This window comes from Ahaetulla prasina, chromosome 2, assembly GCF_028640845.1.
Source record: "Ahaetulla prasina isolate Xishuangbanna chromosome 2, ASM2864084v1, whole genome shotgun sequence".
Lineage (NCBI taxonomy): Eukaryota > Metazoa > Chordata > Lepidosauria > Squamata > Colubridae > Ahaetulla > Ahaetulla prasina.
Window position 1 is genome coordinate 110,108,021 of NC_080540.1, and position 27,798 is coordinate 110,135,818.

General features: G+C 35.8%; 1 protein-coding gene across 1 annotated transcript in view; it reads left to right on the forward strand.

Annotated features, from left to right (window-relative positions):
* The window catches only part of SLIT3 (slit guidance ligand 3), a 570,113-nt gene that overhangs the window by 497,597 nt on the left and 44,718 nt on the right, over window positions 1–27,798 (forward strand). Inside the window, exons 29-31 of the mRNA XM_058174175.1 lie at window positions 7,904–8,043; window positions 20,169–20,262; window positions 25,396–25,533. Coding sequence (XP_058030158.1) covers window positions 7,904–8,043; window positions 20,169–20,262; window positions 25,396–25,533 — 372 coding nt within the window. The remainder of the gene's footprint in view (window positions 1–7,903; window positions 8,044–20,168; window positions 20,263–25,395; window positions 25,534–27,798) is intronic.

Consider the following 27,798-nt stretch of genomic DNA (forward strand, 5'->3'; position numbering starts at 1 on the left):
TTCAGTACAGGTGGCTTCAAATGTATAACTCATTTATCCTACTGACTCTCCATGACCAAAGATATTTTCATCTTCAGAAACTCCAAACATCTTGACCCTGTTTTCCCATATTTTGGGTCACACCATTATGCCTGGGAATCTACTTTTCAATTGATCACATTTGCTTATTGAAGCGTTGCTTTGACAAGCAAATATGTTTTGCATTTCATGAAATGCCAATCCCATGGTGGAAATGCATGAGAGAATTCACCTACATTTTACAGATTTTTTCAAGTAGTGTCAAGCTCATTGGACCCCTGAACCCATATCACATCAACAAAGAATGTATATATAGTATCTAAACTATGTGTTGAATTCTCTGAGAAATAAAGAGAACACCAAGGAAAAATTTTGGTGAATTGGTGGAGTACATGTAGTTACTGTATCTGCAGTAAAGGTAGTTACTCAGTTAATGATCATTCCTTCAAGGACCATTAAAAGTTATAATGGCCCTGTGAATGACAGCTCACAGCTATCCCAGCATCCCACACAGGCATGTAATCATGATCAGGGTGCTTGGCAACCAGCTTGCATTTATAATGGTTGCAGTGTCCCATGGTCATATGATTGCCATTTATGACCTTCCCTGCTGGCTTTCCAAAAACAAAATCATTGGAAGCCAGCAAGGAAGGTTGGAAGTTGTTCTGCAACTTCCATATCCTTCAGTGATCACCTTCAGGCTTGCCACACATGCACTCTCCACACGCCCTTGCATACATCAGCAGCCACCCCCAAGCTTTTATTGTGGCTTGCCAGCATCCTAAATAGCCACCCCAAGCCCTACTACACTCACATTGTCAGGTCAACCCTTTGCACACCCTCATGCAACATCAACCCCCAAAACCTGCTGCACCTGTGTAACCATTCTGGCAGCTTCCTTCATCCTCCAACAATCTGGATTCCTCACTTGATGATGTCAACAAGGCATCCTGGGATTGCCATAACTAATCATATGGCATTGCACTCTATATGAAACATTGCTTAACGGTGGAAATTCTGATCACATACTGTCATTGCCCATTATCTGCAATTAAAATCAATGAAATGAAAATTTGAAGTGCTTACACATACTGCGTGAAGGACTGCAGTCCTTCAATGCCAGTTTTTTAATGGTATACTTTTAATTGTCTGCCTATAGGTGTTCAGGCAGGTGGCAAACAGAAGCAGAAAATAAAAATAACCAACTGGGCCACCCCATTTGTCTTCTAAACTGAAAGAAATAATCTGCCCTCCTAAACTGAGACCTTGTATGCCATGTTGTCGTGTAAAGCACAATTTTGTGGCTGAGTTATAAGCCCCTGAAAAAGACGATTTTGTAATGGAAACGGAAGACATGACTAATGGATCACTTTATTTAATTAGAGTTCTTTTATCCTCTTACTTTTTTTCTTGGCAAAAAAGATGCTGTGCCAGCTCTTCTTTACTTCTCTATCTGCCTCTTGTGAACTCTTGAATCACCACCAGGTCAGACAGAAGACATATTTTATTGGTTCTAATGAGATAGCCGACAGGCAAAGAAAATATTTCATACAGATTGAGTGCCCTTTAAACAGAATTGATTCAAGCAGTTTGTTTTCCTTCATCCTTTCTGAAGTTATATCCCCATTCCTTCCAATATTATGGCTTATGAGCAATCACTGTAAGATGAATAGTGCAAGCAGCTCTTCTGTATAATCCTTTCACATCATTTTATGGCACTTTAAAAAAATTACGCTCTAGTAAAGCACTGCTTTGTTCTGCTGCACAGCTATCCACCTCATTGAACTTATTCTCCAAAAAAAAAAAAAAAAAAGTGGAGGGAGGAATAACTTGTTCTTTTTGCTAAGGTGAGAAGTAGAGTGCCTTACCAGCCAAATAATCAAATGTGCCTGATGTATCATCCATACAGTTGCTTGTTTTTATTTTGCAATTATTGTTGCTCTTTTAATTCAGTTATATTGATTGTTCAGAGAATTTACTTCCTCCATTTTTTATGAAGAGGAAAATTTTCCGTTACCCAACAGACAAGTGAAGACTACACAATCTACTTTGGCCAAGTTTATTTGAACAGCACTGGAGACAGAATATAAGGTCCTGCCAACTATGAATAGCAGTCTTATATAGTCTTATTATTAAGGATGGTCGGTAATGAAGTCAAATGCTATTTATTTTATTTCAGTAAATGGGTTAGATTTTCTCCTTACAATGAGAATACACATTAAAGCATAAATCAACTTTGGGATTAATTATTTTCTAGTTCCCATCTAAAAATATAAGTGCTGCTTAAGATAACTCATGAACTGACATCTGCAAAAGCCTAAGCAAGTTTTAGGAGCCTTACTTGAGTTCAGGGACCTTGGTAGTTTGGTCATTATTCAGACGCTTGTTTGATCCCTTCAGTTCCAGGAGTTTTCTGGAAAATGTGCTGTGCTCAAAATCTGATATAGATTGTAGAAACACTGTTCTCTGGGAAAAATCAGAGGTTAGTATAAGAGAGAGGAAGGTGGGATAAGGAGGAGGAGGATTGAGTTGAGAAGCGAATGCATGTTCATGAATGGAAATGTTGAGGTTTAGGTGAAAAAAGTGCAGTAAGATTAAGAATTAATTTATGGTAAACATAGGCAAAATACTATAGGGTGGGGGCATGACTCCAAGAGATAATGAATCCTATCTTAGCTGATAGTCAAGGCAAATTAGAAAATCATTCCTCTATCTTAAGCTAAATCACAACAGTGACCCAACTATAAATTTTGGGAGAATTGGCAAAACTGAGCTGTGTAGGATCCTTTGAATAAATCAGCAACTCAACTAAATAGACAGTCAAAATCTTGTCCAAAAGTCATGTAAAATATCATTCATAAATCTTTGAAAGACCAAGAGATTGCCCACCAACTTGAACATTACTATATCTTCAGAATTCCTATAGTGAGAGTCAAAAGCAGTTAATTATTAATGTTCCTCGTTCATGAAGATTATAGAGCCCACTGCGATCCAATTTGGTTAAAATGCATGCCTTCCACAACCATTCTAAGAGGTAAGAAATGAAGGGATGAGTGTAGTGACATCTAAGGATTGCATGGTTCTGTGGTGGTAATCATAGAATGGAGATAGGATACCACCATCTTGACAAGAATGTTAAGAATATAGGCTGGAAAGGAGGAAGGGAAAGTAACTTGTAAATTTTGTGATAAAGTGCTTTAAGCTGCTAACTCTGTATTACCTATCAGTAAGTAGTGTTTTTTTATTCTTGATCCCAAGAATAAAATTGAATAATCACTGAACAAAAATGAAAAGTCTTTCAGGTCTTTGGTGGTCTTTGAACTTGATTGTTTCCTGGTAGATGATTCATTACCAAACTGGGTAACATCATCAGTGGTGGTAGGGAGTGGGCTTTGCTCTCATTTTTTTATACTAGTAGCTTGCCCTGTCAATGTTAGTGAGAATTTTCTTGGTGGTTTCTTGATTGGGAAATTGTTTGCTTTTAGCATGTAAATCTGAGCTGGTACTTTCTTTTCTCGAGTATTGTTTGCTTCTTGGTTGTTGGTTTAATGTTAATCTTGAGGTTAATCCCTGCTTTTCTGGGTGTTGATTGCTGGTGAGAAGGTATTTGGTCTTTTTGTTTTCTTTTTGGCTTTTTGGTTGTCTCTTTTGAATGGTATATTTATCTCTAAGTGCCTATTGATGGCCAGTTTTCTGAGTGCCAGGCTTCCAGGAATTCTCTAGTGCTTTTGGACTTGACTTGGTTTAGGATACCCACAGTATCCCAGTTGAAACTATTATTAATTCTGCCCATGTATTGTGAAATTAAGAAGCTTTCATCATGCCTCCTATTGGTGTTCATGGATGGGTTCTGCTAGTCATCTGGCTGTTTGCCCTATAGTACATAGTGGCCTTTGCAATTCCTACCTTATGTGCTTTCTTCTTCTTCTGAGGCTGCTGGGTGTTTTGGTTTACTTAGGATGTTTTGGAGGAATTTAATTGGTTTGTCTGCTATGGTGATGCCATGTAGTTGTAATCTGTTGGTGATTCCTGACATGTTTTTGATGTATGGCAGTGAAGAATCCTCTTCAGAGCTTTTACTGACTGTGCTATATTGGATTGAGTGGTCAGGCACTTTTTGACCAAGTTGCAATGATATATCCATTTTGTTGGAAGATGTTGTATATATGATGTGTTTCCTTTTTTCTGATATTCAGGGTTAGAGAAAGTCTGTGTGGAGATAGAGGGAATGAAGGAGAATAATGATGTCTACCCTTCCCATTAACATATTCTCATATTCTGCTGCAATTCCTTTACTTTTCTGTTGATGTTCAAGCAGACCTGGATTAATGCTGTCAAAGTTAATCAGGCGCCTTGATAAATGACTGTGTCCTCTATTTCATCTGGTAGTCAGTTCAGCCTCTTTCATTCTAGCTCATATTCTGAGCTAATAGCCATCTCATCAATATATTTCCTCTCTAAATGCTTCACCTGTCATAGGCAATGGTTTTCACAGTCTCAAGTCATTTGCTTGACAAGGTCTTTAAAATTAGTTCTCAGGTGTACCATGAAATGTTCCAGTTGCACCAGCTAGATCTGAACTGTATTGGCTTGTTCATTTTACACATCCTTCAGTCATTAGGCTAATTATAAATCCCATGGTGGTTCACTTGATAAGGAAGTAATTTGATCTTAGGAAGATGTATAATTCATATTGAGTGAGGAAAGCAGTACATTTGGTCAGATTCCCATACTGATGAGGAAAGGAAATACTTTGTATGGGGGGACTGCAACTATTGCAGTTGCTTCCACAATGACTACAGAATCTTTGCCAAATGAGGGTAATGGTAATGAGGGGGGATTATTGATTTTGATTGAATCTCCTCATATGTTGGGCTGTCTATACGAGGCCTTCCAGGTACAATGATTAGACATTTCCTGTTCCATGTTCCCAAGTAGACTCAAGAAAGTTAGGTAAGTTGATTTACTGCAGAGTATTAGGAAGCCATGCCTAAAAGTTCTCACTTCACAACATCTAGGAATCCTTCCCTTTAGTTCCAAAATATGAATCCTCTTCCTTCTGCCTATTTGAATCCATGGCTACATGGATACTTATTTCCCAACCTTGAAGATTTCTGTCATCTGCTTCTTGCTTACAAAATATTTTTTTACTAGAATGAGAATCAGAAAATCCTGCTCTTGAGCTCAACCTCTAGATTGTTTCGGTCCATATGTGTCACTGATTGGTTTTGGAACTAGAGCAAGAGACTAGCATCTTCGCTGATAGTAGAATCCCTAGAGGGTCTATATTCATGATCCCTAGGCATCTGATCACTTATAGTAAAGACTATAGCAAAGTCTATCAAGCTATCAGGCCTCATACAAGGGTTCAAAAATCAAAGGTCTCTAACTCAAACCTTCATTGGCAGGAGATGCACTTCCAGGTAGAATACTACCTTTATTTACTGATAATAATGAACCCTCAACAATGAATCATTGGCCATTTCACTCTAAAACAAAAGTAACTGTATTTGGGATCCAAAGTTCCAAAGGGCCGCGGTGTGGCTCAGGCTGAGGCTGTAAGAAGCCTGTTATTAAAAACACAGCTGCTTGCAATTATTGCAAGTTCAAGTCCCACCAGGCCCAAGGTTGACTCAGCCTTCCATCCTTTATAAGGTAGGTAAAATGAGGACCCAGATTGTTGGGGGGGGGCAATAAGTTGACTTTGTATATAAAAATACAAATAGAATGAGACTATTGCCTTACACACTGTAAGCCACCCTGAGTCTTCGGAGAAGGGCGGGATATAAATGTAAAAAAAAAAAAGTTTAAAATGTATAATTCTTCAAATTTTCTACTTGCATCAATGGATACAAGGCAGCCTGCATAGTAATTGATTCATAATAGCATAGTAACTTCTCTAGGCTGGGAATCACGGATTCTCACCCTATCAGTTTTCATTCTTAGATCATGTTTTCTCTTTCCTTTTCTGTGAAACTGGGACTGCACATCTCCCAGGCCTCTGCGGGTCTCCAAACCAGTGAAGGAGCAAATGTGAAATCACAATCCAAACTAAACATGGAGAAGGCACGACTTTTATTGTTGCTGGGGGCTTGACTTTAGGAGTTGACAGTCAAGATTCCAATGTTCTCTTTAAGTGTTATTATTTAAATAGCTATGATTTCTGACTTCCAAGGCAGTTAAATATAAAAATGCATTAAAAACAATATCACAGAAAAAATACAACAAAATGAAGAATGAAGATGGGAAATCTGACAAGACCAAAACCAAACACAAAGACAAAGAAATAAAGTCACACATTTTCGGCAGGGGGGAGGTCTTCCTAACCCATCACTAATATTGAACAGCCACATAATAGAGGCTAGAATGGTCTTTTCTGAGTTTCAGCTCATAAACATGGGGCATCCCCATCTGGGGACAAAGGAGCTGTTTTTTGTGCTAAAACCTGAGAATTGTATTATTGTAATATGCTTTTCTTGGAACAGCATTTGAAGCTATTGTGCAAATTGGAAAGAGCAGCACAAAAATAGGCAGCGTCTCTTAAAAATCCTATATTTGTCCCTGTTAAAGCAGTTTCACTAACTGTTTATTGTCTTCTGAGCTCAATGCAGTATACATACAATTATGTATAAAGACTTATATAGCTTAGGCCTAAAGTATTTATAGGACTTCCTCTTCCACATAGTCCTTTTGTGCAAGTATGGTACCTTTTGCAGATCCTGCCAATAGCTAATTTCATTTTTCTGGGTTGGATCCCATATTATGAAAGAAATGGTGACTTAAGTCAAAGCAAATTCCTTTCTTGTTATGGTACAAAAAGACTAATACATAGTTTTCCACCAGGCCTTACAATATTTCATGGTTACATTTGTGGTATTATATTTCTTCTTCATTTTGCAGTATATATGTTTTCAAAATAAAATTATAAAAGGGAAATTGGTGTTTTCAGAAATAATTATCATCAGAATATTTAGTACCTTTAAGTTCATCAGTAAAGTTCAGCACTACTGACATTATTATATAAATAATGCCAGATTGTTAAGATCTATGAATATGGTTTTGATCAAGTCATGCTTATCACACCTTAGCTGTATTCTCCAATTTAGTTTTGACCCCCAAAAAATCTATTCCTGCTATTTCTACTGCATACATGTTTACTTCTAAACACAGATAGTGTGTGTGTGTGTGTGTGTGTATGTATGTATGTGTGTGTGAGAGAGAGGGAGAGATGTGTGTGGCTGTGTGTAATAGAAGAATAAAATGTAATAGAACACATACATATAACCTTGATGCCTAAAGTTACATAACCCAGGAAAGATTTACTGCTAAGGCATGAATTGGCCTTCTTATTGGGTATCCAGAAAAAACAATTGAATATATCTACAATTATGTGTGCTGCCAGAATTGTGAAGCATGAATCTGGAACAAACTACAAAATTCACTGAAGCTGATCTGCCATCTGTATGCATCCGGACTTGTCATTTGTCCATTGAATTGCTAAACTGCATCATATGGCAGAATTGAAAAGATCTGGGCAATCTCAAATGTAGCTATGTGTCTTAATTAAATGATCCACTATTCTTCTTTAATGGTATCTTCTTATCCTTCCCCTCCCCCTTTTTTTTTTAACAGTCCTGCTCCTCAGATTTAATTTCTGTGATAAAATGTAAATGTTAAATTATGAAAAATTACCTCAGCCTGAGAAACTTTTGCTTATGTGCTGAAGTTAGAATCTGCATAAATGTTCTAATTTAGTAATCCCTTGATCTTCAGAGACTTCCTTTCTTGTTTGTATGTGTGTTTGTATACGCAGTTCCTGTTTCTAAGTCATTTTAGCCCAACATGCCAGTTAATGTCCATATCTCCTTTATTTCTATGTTAAAAGTTGTTCCTGCCCTACTGGATTTGAAGGGAAGAAATGTGAACTGAATCCAGATGACTGTGAAGATAATGATTGTGAGAACAACTCAACATGTGTGGATGGGATAAACAATTATGCTTGCCTTTGCCTACCCAACTATACAGGTCAGCTATACATATCATTTTGAAAGATTTTAGAAAAAAAACATCTCCAGATGTCACATAGAATCTCATGTATCTTAACTGATCTTTTTTCATGCTAGGACAACTTGCTTGACTGCTACTTGGGAGTGGGGGGTAGACTTTATAAGAATGCCACAATCTGAAGTGCTTGCGTCTTCCCTCAGGAGAGGGAGTAAAACACATGGAGAATCATTAGATTAATTCATATAGCTTTAATTATTCTTCAGTTACAGCAATTTCAGCTTTTGGAATGTGGTTCCCCACTTAAATAGGTGCAGCAAATAATGTCAAAAGTGCATCAGAAAAGGAAGGGAGTTAGGAATATTTTCCAGCAAGGTAATTGAGGAAAAATTGGACTAGATATCAATGAAGCATAGAAAAGAAATGATTCTTACCCTAGGAAAAAAAAAAAAAGTTGAAGGTTAGGCTTTTTAAAAATGGTTGGTTTTGGATATTTAGGAAAGTAGTTATGGTATTTATTGGCAGAGAATTTTCTTTTCTTAGTGCTATACACATCTCACCCATAGTACTGATATCAAAATAAAGTATCCAGGAACGTTGGGTTTATATATGTATGTATTTCTGTATCTAAAATGCTGGTATATTAGTTATTACTTAAGAGATATGCTCTTCACTACAAAGTATTACAGCGTGAGTACTTTGCCTTAGAGCTTTGCCATTATTGCAATCTTCTGAAAGTCTCATCCATTTTCTTCCCTGACTGTAGTTCTGGGACCACTAAGATTGTTGGTAGCATATAAGAGCAATAGAAAGCATGGAGCTTGCTCCATATCCATGCATATGGATGTATATGCATACATATATACATACATACATACATACATACATACATACATACAGTACATACATACTCATAGACCTATTTTTGTAAATTATAATAACTGTCTTCATTTCTGTATTGCAAATAATTCCACTGTAACTATGCTGTATTAATCCAACACCACAAATAGAGACAGATATTGCAAAAGATCAAAGATCAAAAGATGGGGATATAATTGCTCCTTTTCTTCTGTTTTAGGCCACTTTAAGATTTGAATGGATCATTGATCATAATAAAGAATATTGTCAGACTATTTATTGAATCTGCACTACTATTAATCGTCTCATAGTTCCCATCACCAATCTCTTTCCACTTATGACTCTATGACTATAACTTGTTGCTGGCAATCCTTATGATTTATATTGATATATTGACCATCAATTGTGTTGTAAATGTTGTACCTTGATGAACGTATCTTTTCTTTTATGTACACTGAGAGCATATGCACCAAGACAAATTCCTTGTGTGTCCAATCACACTTGGCCAATAAAATTCTATTCTATTCTATTCTATTCTATTATGCAGGATTTAATGGGCTTTTAGTTTCCTTCAGCGGTGCTCTTTTGTCTTATATGTTCTAAATTCGCACCTTGATGTGATGCCACTTATTCTAAGGTTTGGGGAATAGAGGTTCCTATTTCACATATAATATAATATAATATTTCACATATAATACACATAATACTAGCAAAGTGGTTCCTGTTCAAAAATAGAGATTTTCAGTAAGTAATCTATCTATCTGTACATGTCAGTTATTTCAGTAAACAACTCTACATTTATTTGTTTTATTGCCTGGACATTAACATCCATATCCAGTTGAAAACTACAGGGAACATCAAAGCATTTTGTTCAAATTTTTCTAAGAAGAAAACAAAGAGCAACACAGAAAATAATAAAATATATGCCTGTGCTTAAATGACAGTTGCTTGGTTTTCATCTTTACTCTGACACATGTTTTTAGCAGTCATGCCCTAATTCACACAATGCAAAATCTCCAAAGTTTGAAGATGTCTCCTCATTTTTTCTCTTCCATTCAGTTTCTCAACACTGCTCCCTGATTTTAGAAATTGTAATTGCATTTGACCAACAATTTAAGAATATAAGCCACCAAATCATAAGCTGTCACATTCGCAGTACCGTGATGGGGAAAAAATGCTATGTTCTTTTAAATATAAAAATGTGAACTGGCCATGTTACTCTCTGAGCTCTGGACACTTAGAGAAAGGCCCCTTATAGCTAGAGAATATTACGTAACATGGGATTCAATCAGTGTCATGTTTGAGTGAGCTGGTAAGAAAATCTAAAATTTCTCAAACTTAAAATGTTTTGTTGGGCTCTTTTGGGATGCTTATGTAAATAGTTGGCTTTGCAAACTTTCATCCTGATTGAAAACGAACTGCTGCAATTAGCCATCTTTCTGCCAGAAATTTTTGTAATGGTTGAACTTGACCCCAAAGTTTAGAAATTGAGACTCTGAGCCAATTCCCTATATATGAATAGTGTGCATTAATTAACAAATTAATTAAATTTGTAATGAATGAAAAAGGTATATTTGCTTTTAAATTTTTGTTATTGCTCTTTCTTAATAGGTAAAAATAAGGTGCAGGCTTATTTTACTAAATAAATATTGTTTTCTACCTTTTCTTCTTTGTTTTACTGTATCGATTATTTGTCTGTAAGAAAACATATTTTATTAGATATATTGTCTTATTGCTCCCCAAAATTCTAAATTTTAGGAAATGATTATCCTAAAAGAAATAAGCATAAGATATAACATACTGTTTAATGCTGAATTTTCAATGAGTAATATATTAATCAATAAAAACATGAAAATATGGCAAATTACACAAGCAGATTTCTAAAAACAATCTTAGACACCACAAAATAATGATAAGCAGCATACCAATTTTGCTTTTAAAAATAGCGAATAGAATAGAATAGAATAGAATAGAATAGAATAGAATAGAATAGAATAACAGAGTTGGAAAGGACCTTGGAGGTCTTCTAGTCCAACCCCCTGCCTAGGCAGGAAACCCTACACCACTTCAGACATATAACATCTTCTTAAAAACTTCTAGTGGTGGAGCATTCAAAACTTCTGGAGGCAAGTTGTTCCATTTATTAATTGTTCTAACCTTCAGGAAATTTCTCCTTAGTTTTAAGTTGCTTCTCTCCTTGATTAGTTTCCACCCATTGCTTCTTGTCCTACCCTCGGGTGCTTGGAGAATAGTTTGACTCCCTCTTCTTTGTGGCAGCCCCTGAGATATTGGAACGCTGCTATCATGTCTCCCCTAGTCCTTCTTTTTATTAAACTAGACATACCCAGTTCCTGCAACTGTTCTTCATATGTTTTAGCCTCCAGTCCCCTAATCATCCTTGTTGCTCTGCTCTGCACTCTTTCTAGCACCTCCACATCTTTTTTAAATTGTGGCGAACAGAACTGAATGCAGTATTCCAAGTGTGGCCTTACCAAGTAGTAAAGATCTTTGAAATTAGGTCTTGTGTTCATATTTTGCAGCATGGCAACCGTGAACATTCTTTCTTTAATCCCCTTTGTATATTTTAACCATAAAATATTCTCCTAAACATAGTAAAAATGAAATTTCTCTCCAATATGAGTCATAAAATCTACAGGAACTACTTGAGTTTAACTGATCTAATTGAAATCCAGGTTATTTTCAATGCTGTGTTGATCTGATTTTATGACTGAAACATGGCTGGGAAAATCATTCATATTAATATTCTCTATTTCTGACCTCTGTGGCTTCTTTTACTTTTTGGTTCATAATTTTGTTTAATCTTGTTTTATAGGTTTTGACTGCATTGTAAACCACATGATGCATCTTTGTTTAGAATTTTAGACATAAGGTACAGAATGTATTGTCAATAAAAACAAACTGCCCTAAACAGAGTAACTAAATTATTTTTAGTCCCACAGTGGTGGAAAAGGAGGTAGGCATGGAAAAGAATAGGTTGTATTTAGTGAAATGTGATTTGAGAATGTGTGCTCTTGCTCAAATTGGACATAATTTTACTCTAGAAAGAGTCAGACTGTGTCCAAACACAGCAACAACCTGGCAAGAGGCTGGATGTGCAGCTATGCTAGTAATTTAGAGAATTAATGCATGCCTGTCTAAAGCAGTGGTTCTCAACCTTTATAGTGCTGCCACCCCTTTAATACAATTCCACACAATGTGGCGACCCCTGAGGATCTCAGCATGCCTCAGCAGCTGCAAAAGGGGGAAAAAAGTGGCAAACTGATTTTTTGAATTTATCGCGCCTGAAGCCATATTGGCTAGCGATCTGAACTGCTTGCGATTGCTTTGAGGACGGAGGCATTAGAGTGGAGACTCCTCCCCTATTAAGTTTATCGCGCCTGAAGCCAGATTAGGCTAGCGATTGGGAGTGATTGCAGCTGGCTTAAGGGGGAGACATCAGAGCAAACATTTCTCTCTTTTTTAATTCATTGCGCCTGAAGCCGAATTCGGATAGCGATTTGAAGAGCCTGCAGCTGGCTTGTGGAGTCAACCTTTTGAGCATGATTCTTCGACTCACAAGTATACTTCCCATATTTCGGATGGTCTTAGGCGACCCCTGGCAAATCATCATTCGACCCCAACGGGGTCGCGACCCACAGGTTGAGAACCGCTGGTCTAGAGAGAAGTAGATTAACAGTTTTGGAGTTTGCTAACATTTCCCTTCTAGTCTTGTGTTTATTTGAAAAACAATAGCTTTTTGGTAGGCCATGTTCTTTCCACTTTGAAGGTTCAATTTCTAGTGTTTCCAGATATAAGGAATCCCCTTTCCTCACAGACAAGTATAAACCACGTTCTCTAATATTTCAGTAAAAAGAAGTCTTCTTCTTATATCTCATCCCTTATCAATAATCAATTGATAAAAACTCATCATTTAGTTCTAATTAACCAAAGTCTATTAAGAGCTAAGGTAATATATTTTAATCTGAATCTAATCCATTTTGTATTCCAGTTTATCACTTTCTCTAAAAAATGAAGCAACAAATCTATCCCCACTTATAAATAGATCTTTAAAGCCTTGTCATTTAGTCCTGGTTTTAAAAAAACAACATATATATATATGTAGGTCTTTGGTTATTTGGGTTTTCTCCCGCGTAAAATTGGAAGTGTCTTGGCGACGTTTCGAGCTTTGCTGGCTTAAGGACTGTGGGAATTGAAGTCCACAAGTCTTAAAGGGACCAAGGTTGGAGACCCCTGCTTTAAATTACTTTTGTTTACTTTTCTTGACATTTAATCCCATGAAATATTGTCCTACAGGTTGGTTTAACGCTAAGCAGCTTCCTTATAAATAGTTAAAAGAGAAAGTGGGTAAACGCAGTGTCCAATTTGGAGATACCAAAACACGGTTTAGGCAAAATGATTCCCCCTCCTAAAATTCTCAGATCCACTGAAGATCACTGTTTCAGAATCTCTTTGCGGAGAGATTCTCTGTGGAACAAACCAGTGGTGGGTTGCTACCAGTTTGTCCCAGATCAGGCAAACTAGTAGCGGCAGCAACGGAAGGTTCTGCCCAACTGCCTGGATGCTTCTGCGCATGTGCAAAAGTGTTGCACACGTGCAAGTGCACACGCACTCACGAGTGAACTGGTAGCGACAGGTTTTGAAACCCGCCCCTGGAACAAACAAGGGGTGACCCTTGCTGTTTCCAGTCTCCTAAACACATTCCTAATTCAATTTAAAACCTTTCTACCATATAATCAATGAAGTATCTATTTTCTTTTTGGGGTTATATGTCTTTCTCAGTTATCCAACATGCATCAGCAGTAATGTCTTTTGCTCTTTGGCCTTTTCTAAAACTAGCATAAACATCTGGCATCCCCTTTTCCATACAAGGCTCTAATCTGAATTGGATGACCCTATAAATTATTTTGCTAGCTAATTTGTAAAATTATATCGTGCACTCTATTAAATCTTCTTTCTTTGTAAAAAAAAAAGAAGAGGAAGAAGAAGTAGAAGAAATATCCAATGGAATAAAGCTGATAGCATAAGGGAAATACTGCCCCAACTAATACCGGTACCAATTTAAGTTTAAACTTTACCAAGAAATACCTTAAACTAACCAGTAGCAGTTTTCTAATGTTTAGACAATTATTTCAATGTGATAATGGCTTCCAGGGAATATTATTATCTTTAATTAGAATCGCTTAAATTTAGTACAACAACAAAAAACAGCCTAGAAAGAAGACTGCTTGTGATTTGCTCCTAGTTTCATAATTTGCAAGCCTCTTGAGGTTGGTTTAGATGCTAGAACTTGTTCCTTCAATCTTTCAGTTGCAGGACTCAGATTTTCATTTATGTTACATAGATCATTGCTTTGTAGTTCAAGAAAGTCTTTATTGATAATACTGGTAAATCTGATTTTATTATTGCTTTGTTAGTAAGCTGCAGCTTTGAACCATTCTGTCAGTTATATTTGAAAAGAGTTTTGGATTCATCTGAAACTGTTGTTTCCCCCCAGGAAGAGTAGCGTGTCTGCTTGTAGAGATATTTTGAAAGCCCCATCTTTGAATTAAATTGTGAAGCTATCAAAGGAGATGTGACAAAGAAAGTATAGTTTAATGAAATACGAATCTACATTGTTTTAAAGTTGAATGCAGATTAATCTGCACAGGTTCTAGGGAGAATTTTTCTCCCTTTTAGATAATTGTCTTGCTCTAAAAACAATTGCCACATTCTGCTTTTATCTAGTTTAAAATATTAAAGTAGAAAACTCTAACCACCCCTATTTGAAGTAACTATAATATTGCCAGTTAGAAAGAAGGAATTTTATTTCTGCTCCAAGAGAATTGTGTGATTGTTGCAAGAATCAAATACAACTACTCTCTCATGATTAAATTTTAAGAATATCATAGATGTTTATTAATTTCTGCTGGAGTGTATGTGTTTGATAGACAGAACCTAAACTGTATCTAAAAATTCAATGGAGGAGTAACCTTAGAGTAAGTACAATAAAACCAGCAAGTGCTTCTTTATAACTTTTTCCTTTATCTACATTTTTCACTTAGTTTTTTTTCTTCATTTTTTATATTTCTATGTTGTATTTATTCTTTTAAAATTTTGTTAATAAAAATGATATATATTCACTGGAAGGAAATACTTTTCTTTTGAATATTGTCAAAAGTTTATCCTAGCTATTAAATAAAAACTTAAAATATCAAGGGAGGTTTTTGACACAAGTAGGACTTTTACTATTTATAGTGCATGGCTCCTCAAAAATGATGGCCACTAAATTCAATAGGCTATTTTTTGTTTTTATCAAATGAGTGCTTATACCGGCATTAATTTTAATCTGTGATGAATGTGTACCTGTTCTTTTCTTTGTGACTATGTTTGATTCCTGAAATAACTTATATGCCTGGAAGTGTTTTTGGCAGATGAGACTTTTAGAAAGCAAATTTTCCGTAGTGGGAAAGGCATTGTTCTTTGGCAAATGAAACATGGAAGGGTCTCTAGGCCTTTAACCCATATAGGATTAACTGCTAGGAACATATGTTAATGCTGATTCACTATGGCCTCTAATGACTACAAAACAAAAGCTAGCCCAGCAGACTAGAAAATATTTGCATGCATTTGACTTTATTTAATTATTATGCTTTCCACAATGGAATAATCATAACAGAATACATACTATTTATGACTTCTAGTGTTTGGTAATTAAATGCACAATATTGCTTCTTCCTCATTGAGTTAGGGGCAGAAAGGATTTAGCTATTTAGAAGTAGGTCCTATAGTGAGTACAAACAACTAAATATCCAATAAATCAGGGGTGTCAAACTGGTGACCCACACAGGCCATGCCCACCCCAGCTAACTTATGCTCCACCTGGCATTGATTTTCATTTGATTTTTTAATGATTCTTCTAACCTTTCTTATTTTTTTTTAAAAAAGTGGAAGCTGTGTTCTACCAAAGAGTCAGCTTCTAGTATTATTTGTCTCTTCAGAAATGTTTTTGTAACTTGTAAATTTAACTATCACAACATGATATCCTGTTCTAAAATGTGCTCCATTTTTTTAAAAAAAGAAAAACGGTAAGCAGAATGTTCTATGACATAGGAAGAGATGGAGATATCTTCACTAATTGGCAAATCATTATTTTTTTAATCCCACATCCATTCCATCAGTAATTTCAAACACAAAGGATTTTAGTTTAGTCAGTGAGCAGTCTTTCATAATATAAAAAAATAAAATTAAAGAAAATTGATAAAACAGTATTTAAAAGGGAAATGAACTAAATATAAAGGTAAAGGTAAAGGTTTCCCTTGCACATACGTGCTAGTCATTGCCGACTCTATTGGGGGTGCTTATCTCCGTTTCAAAGCCGAAGAGCCAGCGCTGTCTGAAGATGCTGGCATGACACAACACCAAAGGTACACGGAACGCTGTTACCTTCCCATCAAAGGTGGTTCCTATTTTTTCTACTTGCATTTTTACATGCTTCCGAAACTGCCAGGTTGGCAGAAGCTGGGACAAGTAATGGGAGCTCACCCCGTTACATGGCAGCACTAGGGATTCGAACCGCTGACCTGCTGACCTTTCGATCTACAAGCTCAACGTCCTAGCCTCTGAGCCACCGTGTCCCTTCAAACTAAATATAACAGTATAGTTACTTAGTAAAATCCTACACATTTTGCCAGCTATATATCAAAATTTGTCAATATTGTTAGACAGTATAGCACTCTGACCAGCTAAAAGGCAACTGAGATCGAAGGAGTCAATATAGCATGGATATTGAGATATAAATAGTCCTTGAGTTACAGCCATAATAGAGCTTGCCCATCACAATCCACTTTTACAATCTTTTTTGCAATGGTCACTAAGTAAACCAGTGGTCTTTATGGGCACAGTTTCACTGAAAACCAGAAGAAAATGGCATTTACTTCTGGTTGTCAGCATAACATCATAAAAGTCACTGTGTGATTGTGGGATGCAAATGCCCATAAATACAGTCAAGTTGTTATTATTATTATTATTATTATTATTATTATTATTATTATTATTATTATTATTATTATTTATTTATTTATTTATTTATTCAATTTTTATACCGCCCTTCTCCCGGAGGACTCAGGGTGGTGGACAGCCAAGGTAAAACAAACGGTACAATATACAATTAAAATACAGATTAAAAAACTTATTATATAGTTGGCCTAAAAACTTTAAAATATATAAAACTAAAAAAACCCTTAAAATTAATAATAGAAAATTTAAAACCAATAAAATTTAGCCAGCCAGCGAATAAATAGATGTGTTTTCAATTCGCGGCGGAAGGTCCGAAGGTCAGGTATTTGGCGTAAACCCGGGGGAAGTTCGTTCCAGAGGGTGGGAGCCCCCACAGAGAAGGATCTTCCCCTGGGGGCTGCCAGCCGACATTGCTTGGCGGACGGCACCCTGAGAACTCCCTCTCTGTGAGAGCGTACGGGTCGGTGGGAGGCATGAGGTAACAGCAGGCGGTCCCGTAAGTACCCAGGCCCTAAGTTGCCAAGTGCCAAAAGTCTGGTAATGTGATTATAGTCGGGGACCGACTGTCACAGCTTCAAATTCAGGTCATAAGTACCCTCAGGGAATTCCGTCATAACTTTAGTTGTAAGTTGACAAATACCTGTAATAAGGGCACAATAACTTTGTGTGAACTTCATGGTATAATGGATAATAAAGTAGTATGCAGCCTCTTTTTTCAATTGCTCCTAATTTACAATGATAAATTGCTCTTGACTTACAATGCTCAAACTGATTTTTTTTCTTTGCTTTATAAGAAAATTGCAGCCTTGATACATGATAGACCTAACACTTCAGCAAATGGGCAACAAACTATGAACTAAACTGAAAGTAGCTGGAGGCCATATTGTAGTAACATACAGTTCTGGGCTTCTTGTATATTCATTGGGCCACTTGTTAACACTGTTTCTATACTAGGGAAATGACAGCCATAAATAATTTATGGAGGAGCTCCATGTGTTTCCGGTGAAGTTTTGGGAGGAATTTTTTACAATTAATAATTAAGCCAATTTTGGGACTCCAATAGTAATGATAATTGGCAATAATGAAGGTGCTGTTCATTGATTTTGGTGCTGGAAATCTGTAAATGAGCGATGGTTTTTTTACTACTAAAATAATAATTAGCACAATAAAAATTCTGATAACATATTTTACAGTTTAATTTTGGCCATTGAGAGTTACATTATTAGTATGGGTGTGCGCATATGTGCGCAAATATGTGCAAGATTGTAAGTGAAATAAAATATTAGACTGAAATGCATTTCAGAACCTTTAGGCAAGAATAATTTGATATGAAACCTTACAATGCAGCTGAAATTGTTCAGGAAATGTAAGAGATTAGTAAAAAAAAAGTCAAGAAGGGAATTTTATCATAACACTATTATTCAGAACATTATTGCTTTGATCATTGTGAATAATTTGTTCATTATTAGAAACTAGAAATACAAAACAAGATTTTGAATAGGTATTAACAAAAATCTGTTCCCTGGACTTGAGAACATTTTATTTAAGAATGCAGTTCTGATGGACTCTTTTGGGTTATTTGCTCAATTATTTGCTCCTTAAGCAGGTGCTTCATTCAATGTTATATAGCAGTAGCACTTAGATATCACTTCATAGTGCTTTACAACACTCTCTAGATGGGTTTATAATATCATGTATTGCCCCCAGCAATCTGGATCCTCGTTTTAAGAATCCTTCAGATGGATGGAAAGCTGAATCAACCTTGAGCTGGTCAGGATTGAATTCCTGGCAGTGGGCAGAATTAGCCTGTAGTACTGCATTCTAACCACTGATTCCTGCCTAAAGGTTCCAAAATGCATTTCAGTCCAATATTTCATTTGTTACAATCTTGCACATATTTGTGCACATATGCGCACATCCATACTAATAATGTAACTCTCAATGGCCAAAATTAACCATTCTAACCATTCCTTAAATCTGTTTAGCATCGAGGTTTTGAATCAAATTATTATATTATTGTGGGTATTTTTTAAAAAAAATCAACATATAGAATAGAATATAATTTTTTATTGGCCAAGTGTGATTGGACACACAAGGAATTTGTCTTGGTGCATATGCTCTCAGTGTACATAAAAGAAAAGATACGTTCATCAAGGTACAACATTTACAACACAAATGATGATCAATATATCAATATAAATCATAAGGATTGTTCAAAATAATGATACCATTCAGCATAATGATAAATGAATTGCTTGTTTTCTTTGCACCATTTACAAGACTGAGTACAAGCTAGAAGTGTGCATGTGTGACCATGTGATATTCTACTGTGAAACTGGGGTTGCTCTACTGAGATGATGCAAATTATATTGGGGAAAAATATGGTACATTAAAAGATAGCTCATGTTCCATGACCATTATCCATATCATCAGACTCATTTTACCCATGAAAGTGTGGTTCACAATAAATGAACCACTGTATCAGTACTGCTAATGGACAAGATCAGTCTCAATTCTTCAGATAAATTCTGTCAGTTCTTACTATATCTCCAGTGCAAGAGATATAGTGCAAGACTGAAACTGGGAATCACAAGGATTGAGGCTAGAATATCTGTTATTCTCAGATATTGATTGAAATTTTTGCACAGTCCAACTGGGCTGGTTTCTGCAATAATTGGAGATGGTTTTTGTTCACTGAAAGTCAAACATTACATATAAACTCACCTTATAAGGTGTTTTTTTTTAAAGACAAGCCCTGTAACAATGAGTTACAATCAAACTAACAGGGCAAAGACAGCATTCTGGATACAGTTTGGCACTCAATTTATAACATCCTCTAGCAAAAACTTCCGGTTTTGCCCTTTTCGGAACAATCAAAGATAAGTGTATTCATTTTGGATTATATAGGCATTTCTAAATGTGTTCCTGATGATAAACAGTTATTTATTTATTTTGTTTTAGGACAACATTAATATTTATAACATTCGTAAAGACCTCAATAAATCTTCTAGTATTACAACATGTTTCATATACAATGCATTATTTGTACAGTGTCTCTGTATCTATTTATTTTTGCTGCATTGACTAGTCTTAAACCACAATAAAAGTTTTAATCATGGGTATGCCATTAATATTTTTTTAAGGTTGTAGTATCATTGTCCTCAGTAGCTTCTTCATAAGCATTTTTCATTCCTCAGTTCTAATTATAATTCAGGCAACTAAACTTCTACTAAATTTATATTAAAACTCTCTTAATTTTATTTCTCTTTCAGGAGAACTCTGTGATGAAGTCATCAACCACTGCGTGCCTGAACTAACCCCTTGTAAACATGAATCCAAATGTATTTCTCTTGATAGAGAATATAAGTAAGTATGTATTATTTCTATGTTAAAATATTGTATATTAAGCCACAATCCTAATCTGTTACTTTATTAACTAATCGCCACATTCTAGTGTTTTCTATTCAAGAAAACAACCAAATTCAGAGAGCACACCAAGGACCCCTTATTCCAGACCAAACTAATAAACATATTATTTCTTCCCATTGCACACTGTAATTCAGCAAGCCTGGGGAAACGTAAACTGCATATCCATTCATTAATTGTACTTCTTCAAATATAGCTATTGAATTTTTTGCTCAAAGAATAGGTGTAATTCCTTATATTTCAGTTTAATGCTGGTTACGAAAAAGGAAGGAGATGTTTTTCTTATAGTATATTCAGTGGTGAAATCCAAATTTTTTTACTACTGGTTCTATGGGCATGGCTTGGTGAGCATGGTGTGACTTGATGGGTGTGGTAGGGGAAGGATACTGCAAAATCTCCATTCCCACTCGACTCCTGGGGGAAGGATATTGCAAAATCTCCATTCGCACCCCACTCTGGGGCCATCCAGAGGTGGTATTTGCTGGTTCTGCGAACTGTTCAAAATTCTCCGCTACCGATTCTCCAGAATCTGTCAGAACAGATCTGTCAGAATCTGCTGGATTTCACCCCTGACTATACTTCCATGTCCGAAGCACTGAAACACTCCCGCAGTGAAAGGATCAACTGGTGACATTACCGTCACCCAAAGGATGCCCAGTTGGGGTCTCCTTTTGTGTCCCTATTAAGTTGCCGAAATGTTTTCATTTATGCCAATTTATAGTTACGATTTGCTACTGAAACCAAAATGCATATATTATGACTTTTGATTTGCTTCCAATCAAAAGAAATAGGATGAAGCCCCACTTTATTCCTAAAGTGAAATAAAATAGTTGCATTATCTGAAGTATTATTGGAAATGAACTTTTCTAAGGAAGAACAGAAACAAACACTGATTTTTGCTTAGTCTCAGAAATCACTGACCAATTATGAAAGAAGCTTATTGATGACATCTGATCATGTAGCGAGAATGAGAATCAAAACCACAAAATAAATATTTGAATAAAGAAATGGGAAGGGCAAAGTTATGGTTGGACAGAGTTAAGAAATTCTTCAAGAATAAAGAGATGAAACAAATTATGAACAAAAGACATTGTATGAATCTGTATATGAAAATAATGGAAGCAAGGATAGTTTGCAAGCAGTGGTAGAATTCAATTTTTTTTACTGCCAATTCTGTAGGCATGGCTTGGTGGTCGTGGTGTGGCTTGGTGAGCTTGGCTTGGTGGGCATGGCAGTGGAAGGATACTGCAAAATCTCCATTCCCACCCCCTTCCAGGGGAAGGACGCTGAAAAATTTCCATTCCCACCCCACTCAAGGGGAAAGATACTGCAAAATCCCCATTCCCTCCCCACTCCTGATTTCCACTCATTGGAAAATCTCCATTCCCACCCCTGGCTGGGGCCAGCCAGAAATGGTATTTGCCGGTTCTCCAAACCATTCAAAATTTCCGCTACTGGTTCTCCAGAACCTGTCAGAACCTGCTGAATTTCATCCCTGTTTGCAAGAATAAAGAGATATAATAAAAGGTGCTAATATGAATTAGATTTAGCTACATTTTCTTTTCTTTTTTATCTTATGCCTTTAATTTCTTTGGTTTGATATTTGGGTTTGAGCCAAAAGGTGCCCCATGGTAATAAATTTGGGGATTCCATAAAGCAGCTGTTAGAGTAGATTAGAATTAGCATTAATAAAAACTTCTATCTTAATTAAGCAATAAAGTTTTAATAAAGCTAAGTGGACCTTCCAGTTTAAATCCTATATCAGTCTATGTATCTGATGAAGTGAGCTGCCTCTCATTATACCTTATTCCTTTGGAAGAGACGCTACTTTCTGATTTATCACTTTCTGATTTATTCAGAAAAATCATGATCAGCAATGATTGAGGGAGGAAGGAACACATAAATTCAGGAATGAAAAATAAAAAAAGAGAAGAAAATAGTAACTGAAATAATTTAAAGAATTGACTGCAGTAACACTATTTTCTGGTTACCTTCATTTCAGGCTACTTATATTGGTTTTGGCTTCAGGTTTGTCATCCTTCAATAAACCTGAGGCCAAAACCAATACAAGGGGTCTGAAATGAAGGTAACCAGAGGTAGTATTTAACACAATTCCCTATTGCTCTAACATTTAAGGATCTCGGTTATGTAACTAACTTTTTTCCATACAATTCATGGAATCTTCCAGTGAGATATATTTACATTAATTTAATATATTTCTCCAGAGAAGGAAGCTGTTGTTCCAACTGCCTGATGTGTTAGAGCACAGTTATAAATAAACTTTATTATTCTGTAGCATGGAATTACTGACAAAAGTTAAAGCATTGATTTAATGCTGTCTTCCAAGAAAAGTAGTGGTTCTATCATTATGACAATAGCCAATATATGTCAAAAATGTGATCCATGGCAGCTTTCAATAAGGATGCTTGCACCATTTGTTATTACATCACTTTATTTGGGGCAAGAGGGATCAATAAAGCAAGAGGATTAAATGTCGCTATTTCCTTCCACAGCAAATTATTATGAACACCATTTCCTTGCCAGAAATTCTAGAATTGGTTGCTATGCTCTTTAAATTAAAAAAAAACAAAACAAACAGTAATCTTTGGATTTACAGTAACAGTAAAAGAGTTGGAAGGGACCTTGGAGGTCATCTAGTCCAACCCCCTGCTCATGCAGGAGACCTGTACTAGGGATTCAAACCACCAAACTGCCAATCTTTCTGATCGACAAGCTCAGCGTCTTAGCCACTGAGCCACCTAGTCACCTATGTGGATTTAATAAGAGACAAACTTCCCTTTTTTTCCAATTCAAAGTTATAGAGGAATAACTACAACCGATACGAGATGTTGTATAGAATAACGGCAACTACTATAATAGCAGCTGAAGCAATTATTCAGGAATTCAGTTTGAACAGATTTCATGCAAACTGAGATTATCTGAGTATTTGTAGATTGGCAAGGAATCCAATGTGGATGAATTCCAGCAGTGAGGAGACCAATCATGAATGATCTTATCACAAGATCATGACACTGTTAGATTGAGAGGCAAGCCAACACTTGATTTCCTCAATAAAATTTAGCTGGCAAAACTGAATGCCTATTCAGCTGAATTCTTTCAAAACTAACTGGGCTTAAGTCACAAAGTAATGAATAAGGAAATAAAAATAGGTTTAGTATTATGGTAGAAAAATCAATTTTATTTGGACTAAGAATTTGAAATATACCTTTAGTGATTTATTTAAAGAAATCCCCAGTAGAAGAGAAATTTGTTCATATCAAACTTCAGAAAGTTTAAGAAATTACCTTTGAATTTAGTGATGTCCTGCCTGGATTTATAGTTTGTTGGTAGAACTTTCCAATTCTGCTCTCCATCCTCTTGTTTGGATTTACAGAACAGGTAGTCCTCAAGTTATAACAGTTCATTTAGTGACAATTCAAAGTTACAACAGCACTGAAAAAGTGACCATTTTTCACAATTATAATCTTTGAAGCATCCCCATGATCACTTGATCAAAATTCAGATGCTTGACAACTGGTTTATACTTCTGACCGTTGCTCTATCCCAGGGTCCTGTGATCATCTTTTGCGCCTTTCTGACAAGCAAAGCAATGGGGGAGCCAGATTCACTTAACAACCAGATTACTAATTTATAATGCAGTAATTCCCTTAACTGTGGCAAGAAAGGTCATAAAATGGGGCAAAACTCCATCTCACTTAACAACTGAAATTTTGGACTCAATTGTGGTCATAAGTCAAGGAATACCTACAGTGCAATTTAGGCAGCCTAGATTTTTCCTGACATCATAATATCTACTTTTAGATCCCTATACCAGCTGAGTCTTCAGGAACATTATCCATTTAAATTCTTTATTATTTGAATCACTAGATTATAACTAATGTTCCATTGAGATCGGCTAAATTGTACAATCAAGGTCAATTAGTTTTTCCTTCCATTAAAATAGCCTCTTCACATTTTAGAGGATTTTTTCCCATATAATTCCTGATCTCTGAAATTGACTGCCCTTTAAATTAATGTCTGGTGTCTGATCTCTTGAGATTTAAAAATATCAAATTTTTTTTGGTAAGACTTTCATAAAACTATTAAAAAAAACCTTTCAATTATTCACTAGAAATTTGTACTAAACTTTTGCTAGCATTAGGATATATTTATATCATTATATAAAATAAAAATGTCTTGCATTGATTATTGCAGTTTTATTCTAATTTCAGTTCTAAGTTTTGATGTATCTCTAGTATATTTATTAGAAGTATACATTAAATAAAATGTCTATTAATACAGCTGCATTTAGACACATGCACACACACTTTTAGCCATTTAGATTTTAGTAACGCTTGAACTGGCCCTAAAAGTTGTTTTCTATGTACGTAATGCACTCAGGTTAATGAAATGTAACCATTTGCATCTTTGCTGCACAATAAGATGATCTTATTACTACTTATATGAACTTCTTAACTTTGATGCAATTCTGTCTCATTTTCTATTCCAATCTTTTACTCTTAAGATAGAAGGTTATATCTATAGCCGAAAAGTTTATGGAAGCGCCTTTTCCAAATATGTTAAATATTAAATATAGGAACTCTACTTCTTTTGCACTGGTCTAAATATGTTCATTATTTTCTAGGGAGGCTTGGGATGTGGCTTATGCTATTCCAAAACATGTTGAAGATTTTGAGAGACTGCCCAGTTTTCTGGAGAGATCTGCCTGTAACTTTAAAAACCAAGTTGCAGCCAGGAGCATCCGCTGGCAGGGGAATTCTGGGAGTTGAAGTCCAGATATTAAGTTGACAAGGCTGAGAGACACTGCTCTGTACTTTATCAACCACCTTTCAAACCTTTCTAATTGGAAATAAACTAGAAAGTATTTTCGTCTCATTGGCGGAAATGAAAAAAATACCAGTTATTGCACATCTCTGATGTGTAAGACTTAAAATGCCATTTTATTTTGGGTTGACTATCTGTTTCATGTACATGCATACTGTGAACAGGTTTTGGAGATACAATCTAGTATTCAACTTTGTATTAATGGAGTCCTTAATGGTCTTATTGCAGGTGTGAATGCTTACCAGGCTACAGTGGAAAGCACTGTGAAACAGATGATGATGACTGCAGGGGACACAAATGTCGCCATGGTGCCATGTGTGTAGATGCTGTAAATGGATACACCTGCATTTGTCCTCAAGGATTTAGGTAAGAATAATGTCTTGATCTGAGGTATTTATGAAACCATAATATGTTACTTCAGGGTGACTTCATCCTTCAGCAGTCCTTTTTACAGTGTCTAAGAGATCACCATTTACTGAGATAGCTATTTTTGTCAGAAATATTCCTTATTTTATTCTTTTAGATCCTTGAAAAAGTCAGGTACAAAATAAGCAATTAAACCAATTAAGGTATCCTAATTCTTAGCAGATTTAACTGGAAATTTTAAAACACAAGGCAATACTATGCATTTGAAAGGCATACTGTGGCATATGATTTTTAATGCTTTTTTGTTTTGCTTTTTTATTGTTTTAATGTGATACACAATCTGACAAACACACAACATATAACATATAAATATTTCCTATTTCTAAACAGCGTTTCTTGGTGGTCTTCTTTCTCTTTTATACTTTCCCCCCCAATGTTGGTTTTTTTTAAATTCATTATGGAATTATTCAGTTGTCTGATAAGAGTTACAGTTTAAGATAAATATGCTAAGCCAAAATAATGACTGAGTTCCTATAACACAATACAACGGAAATAAATTGAGATGGTGAAAAATAGTTAGATATTATTGAAGTGGTATTTTCTTCCATTTTATATCTCTACCTCAACTTCTTTTCTTCTACTGTCTCCTTTGTCCTGGGATATAGACTTGTATTTTCATTTTATGAAGATGCTCTCTACATCCATAATACTCTATCAGAAATAGGCAACTTCTAAAAGATTGGATGCCATCCTGATATTCCTGCTAAAAGGCTGTAGGAAGCCATTACTGACAGAGAAGGGACAGGGTTGAAAGTTTTTGTGTGTGTGTGTGTGTGTGTGTGTGTGTGTGTGTGCGTGTACACATGGGACAGGGTTGAAAGTTTGTATGTATGTGTGTCTCTCTGTGTATCTCTCTGCGTGTGTGTGTCTGTGTGCGCACATGCATGATTGCACATTCTGGGGTATTTGAGGATGTGAGGTTGCAAATTGGTGCAGTTCATTTCTCAGGAATTTCTCTATAACCTATGATCCTGCAAAAAAACAAATGTCAGGTTAAATCATGCTTTTGAAGATTAGCCATTTTGCTATGTAAATAATATTCAGAAAATATTTAATTTTCAAATGAGGTCAGGCATCACATGTTTTAGGTGTAATGCTAATCATTGAGTATTGATTTATTATGCTGAAAATATGTTTAAAATGTGTACAAACATCGCTATAAATAGGTGCAAGCAAACAAGTCTTGTGTGGCTTAGCTTTTAAATGCCATAAGGCTTTTTGTTCATATTGTTGCTGCAGCAGATTCTTATGATTACCCCTCAGGAAACAACTGCAAACAGATGGTTACTTTCTACTCAGTTTCCCTCTAGTTTTGTTTTTCAAATGCCAGATGTACGTATACTGATCCCATCATTGGTCCCATTCATATGTAATATGCAGAGGAATTTATTAAACCATGATTGTTTCATTTCTTCCTCATGCTTCAAATTTACCAGCCTCATACTTGCCCTGGCACTATGTACAATATATTGTAGTTAAATGTTTTTTTTAAATATAATTTTATTAAGAGTTTAATTGTAATTGTAAAAACTAATACACACTAAACTTAGAGAAAGAGAAGAGTGTAGAAACGAAGAAATGGTGGAGGAAAAAATATAATAAAGAAAAGAAATAATAAGAAAAGTCAATATATAAAAAAGGGACTTCCAACTTTCATTACAACAAATAAAAACAAATTTAATTGTCAGCATTCCAGAAAACCCCCTCCTGCAGAAAAGACTCCGAAGCAAACATCTTTCAAAGTTCTTTTATTAGTATAGGTAAACTGGCACAACTGGATAAACTCCGAATCTGGGGATCCGGGTTTTTCCTCAGTAAGACAAACTCCAAAATCCCCACCCCCTTGACCCCTCTGCAGATCACATTCTCCAATCGCCAACCGTCCTATCTCAAGACATCACTCCGGCCACTCCTTCTCCAGATTTAGGCTCAGCCTGACCTTGACCAGCAGGAAGAATGTTATTATGTGTAATGGCCCCTTCTACCAAATCCCCCATCCTACTTTCCCACACATGGGAAAGTGGTAACGCGGAAGCCTCCAGCCTAGTATGGCTTCCAAAGCTGACATTTATAACACTTCACCCATATAAGATTAAATAGATAACTCCTCATCCCATATCCCATCCCTTATCTATAAATAAATCCATAAAATATTCACTTTTCAATCTGAATGTCAGCAAAAGATTTATAAAAAGTCGGCGTTTT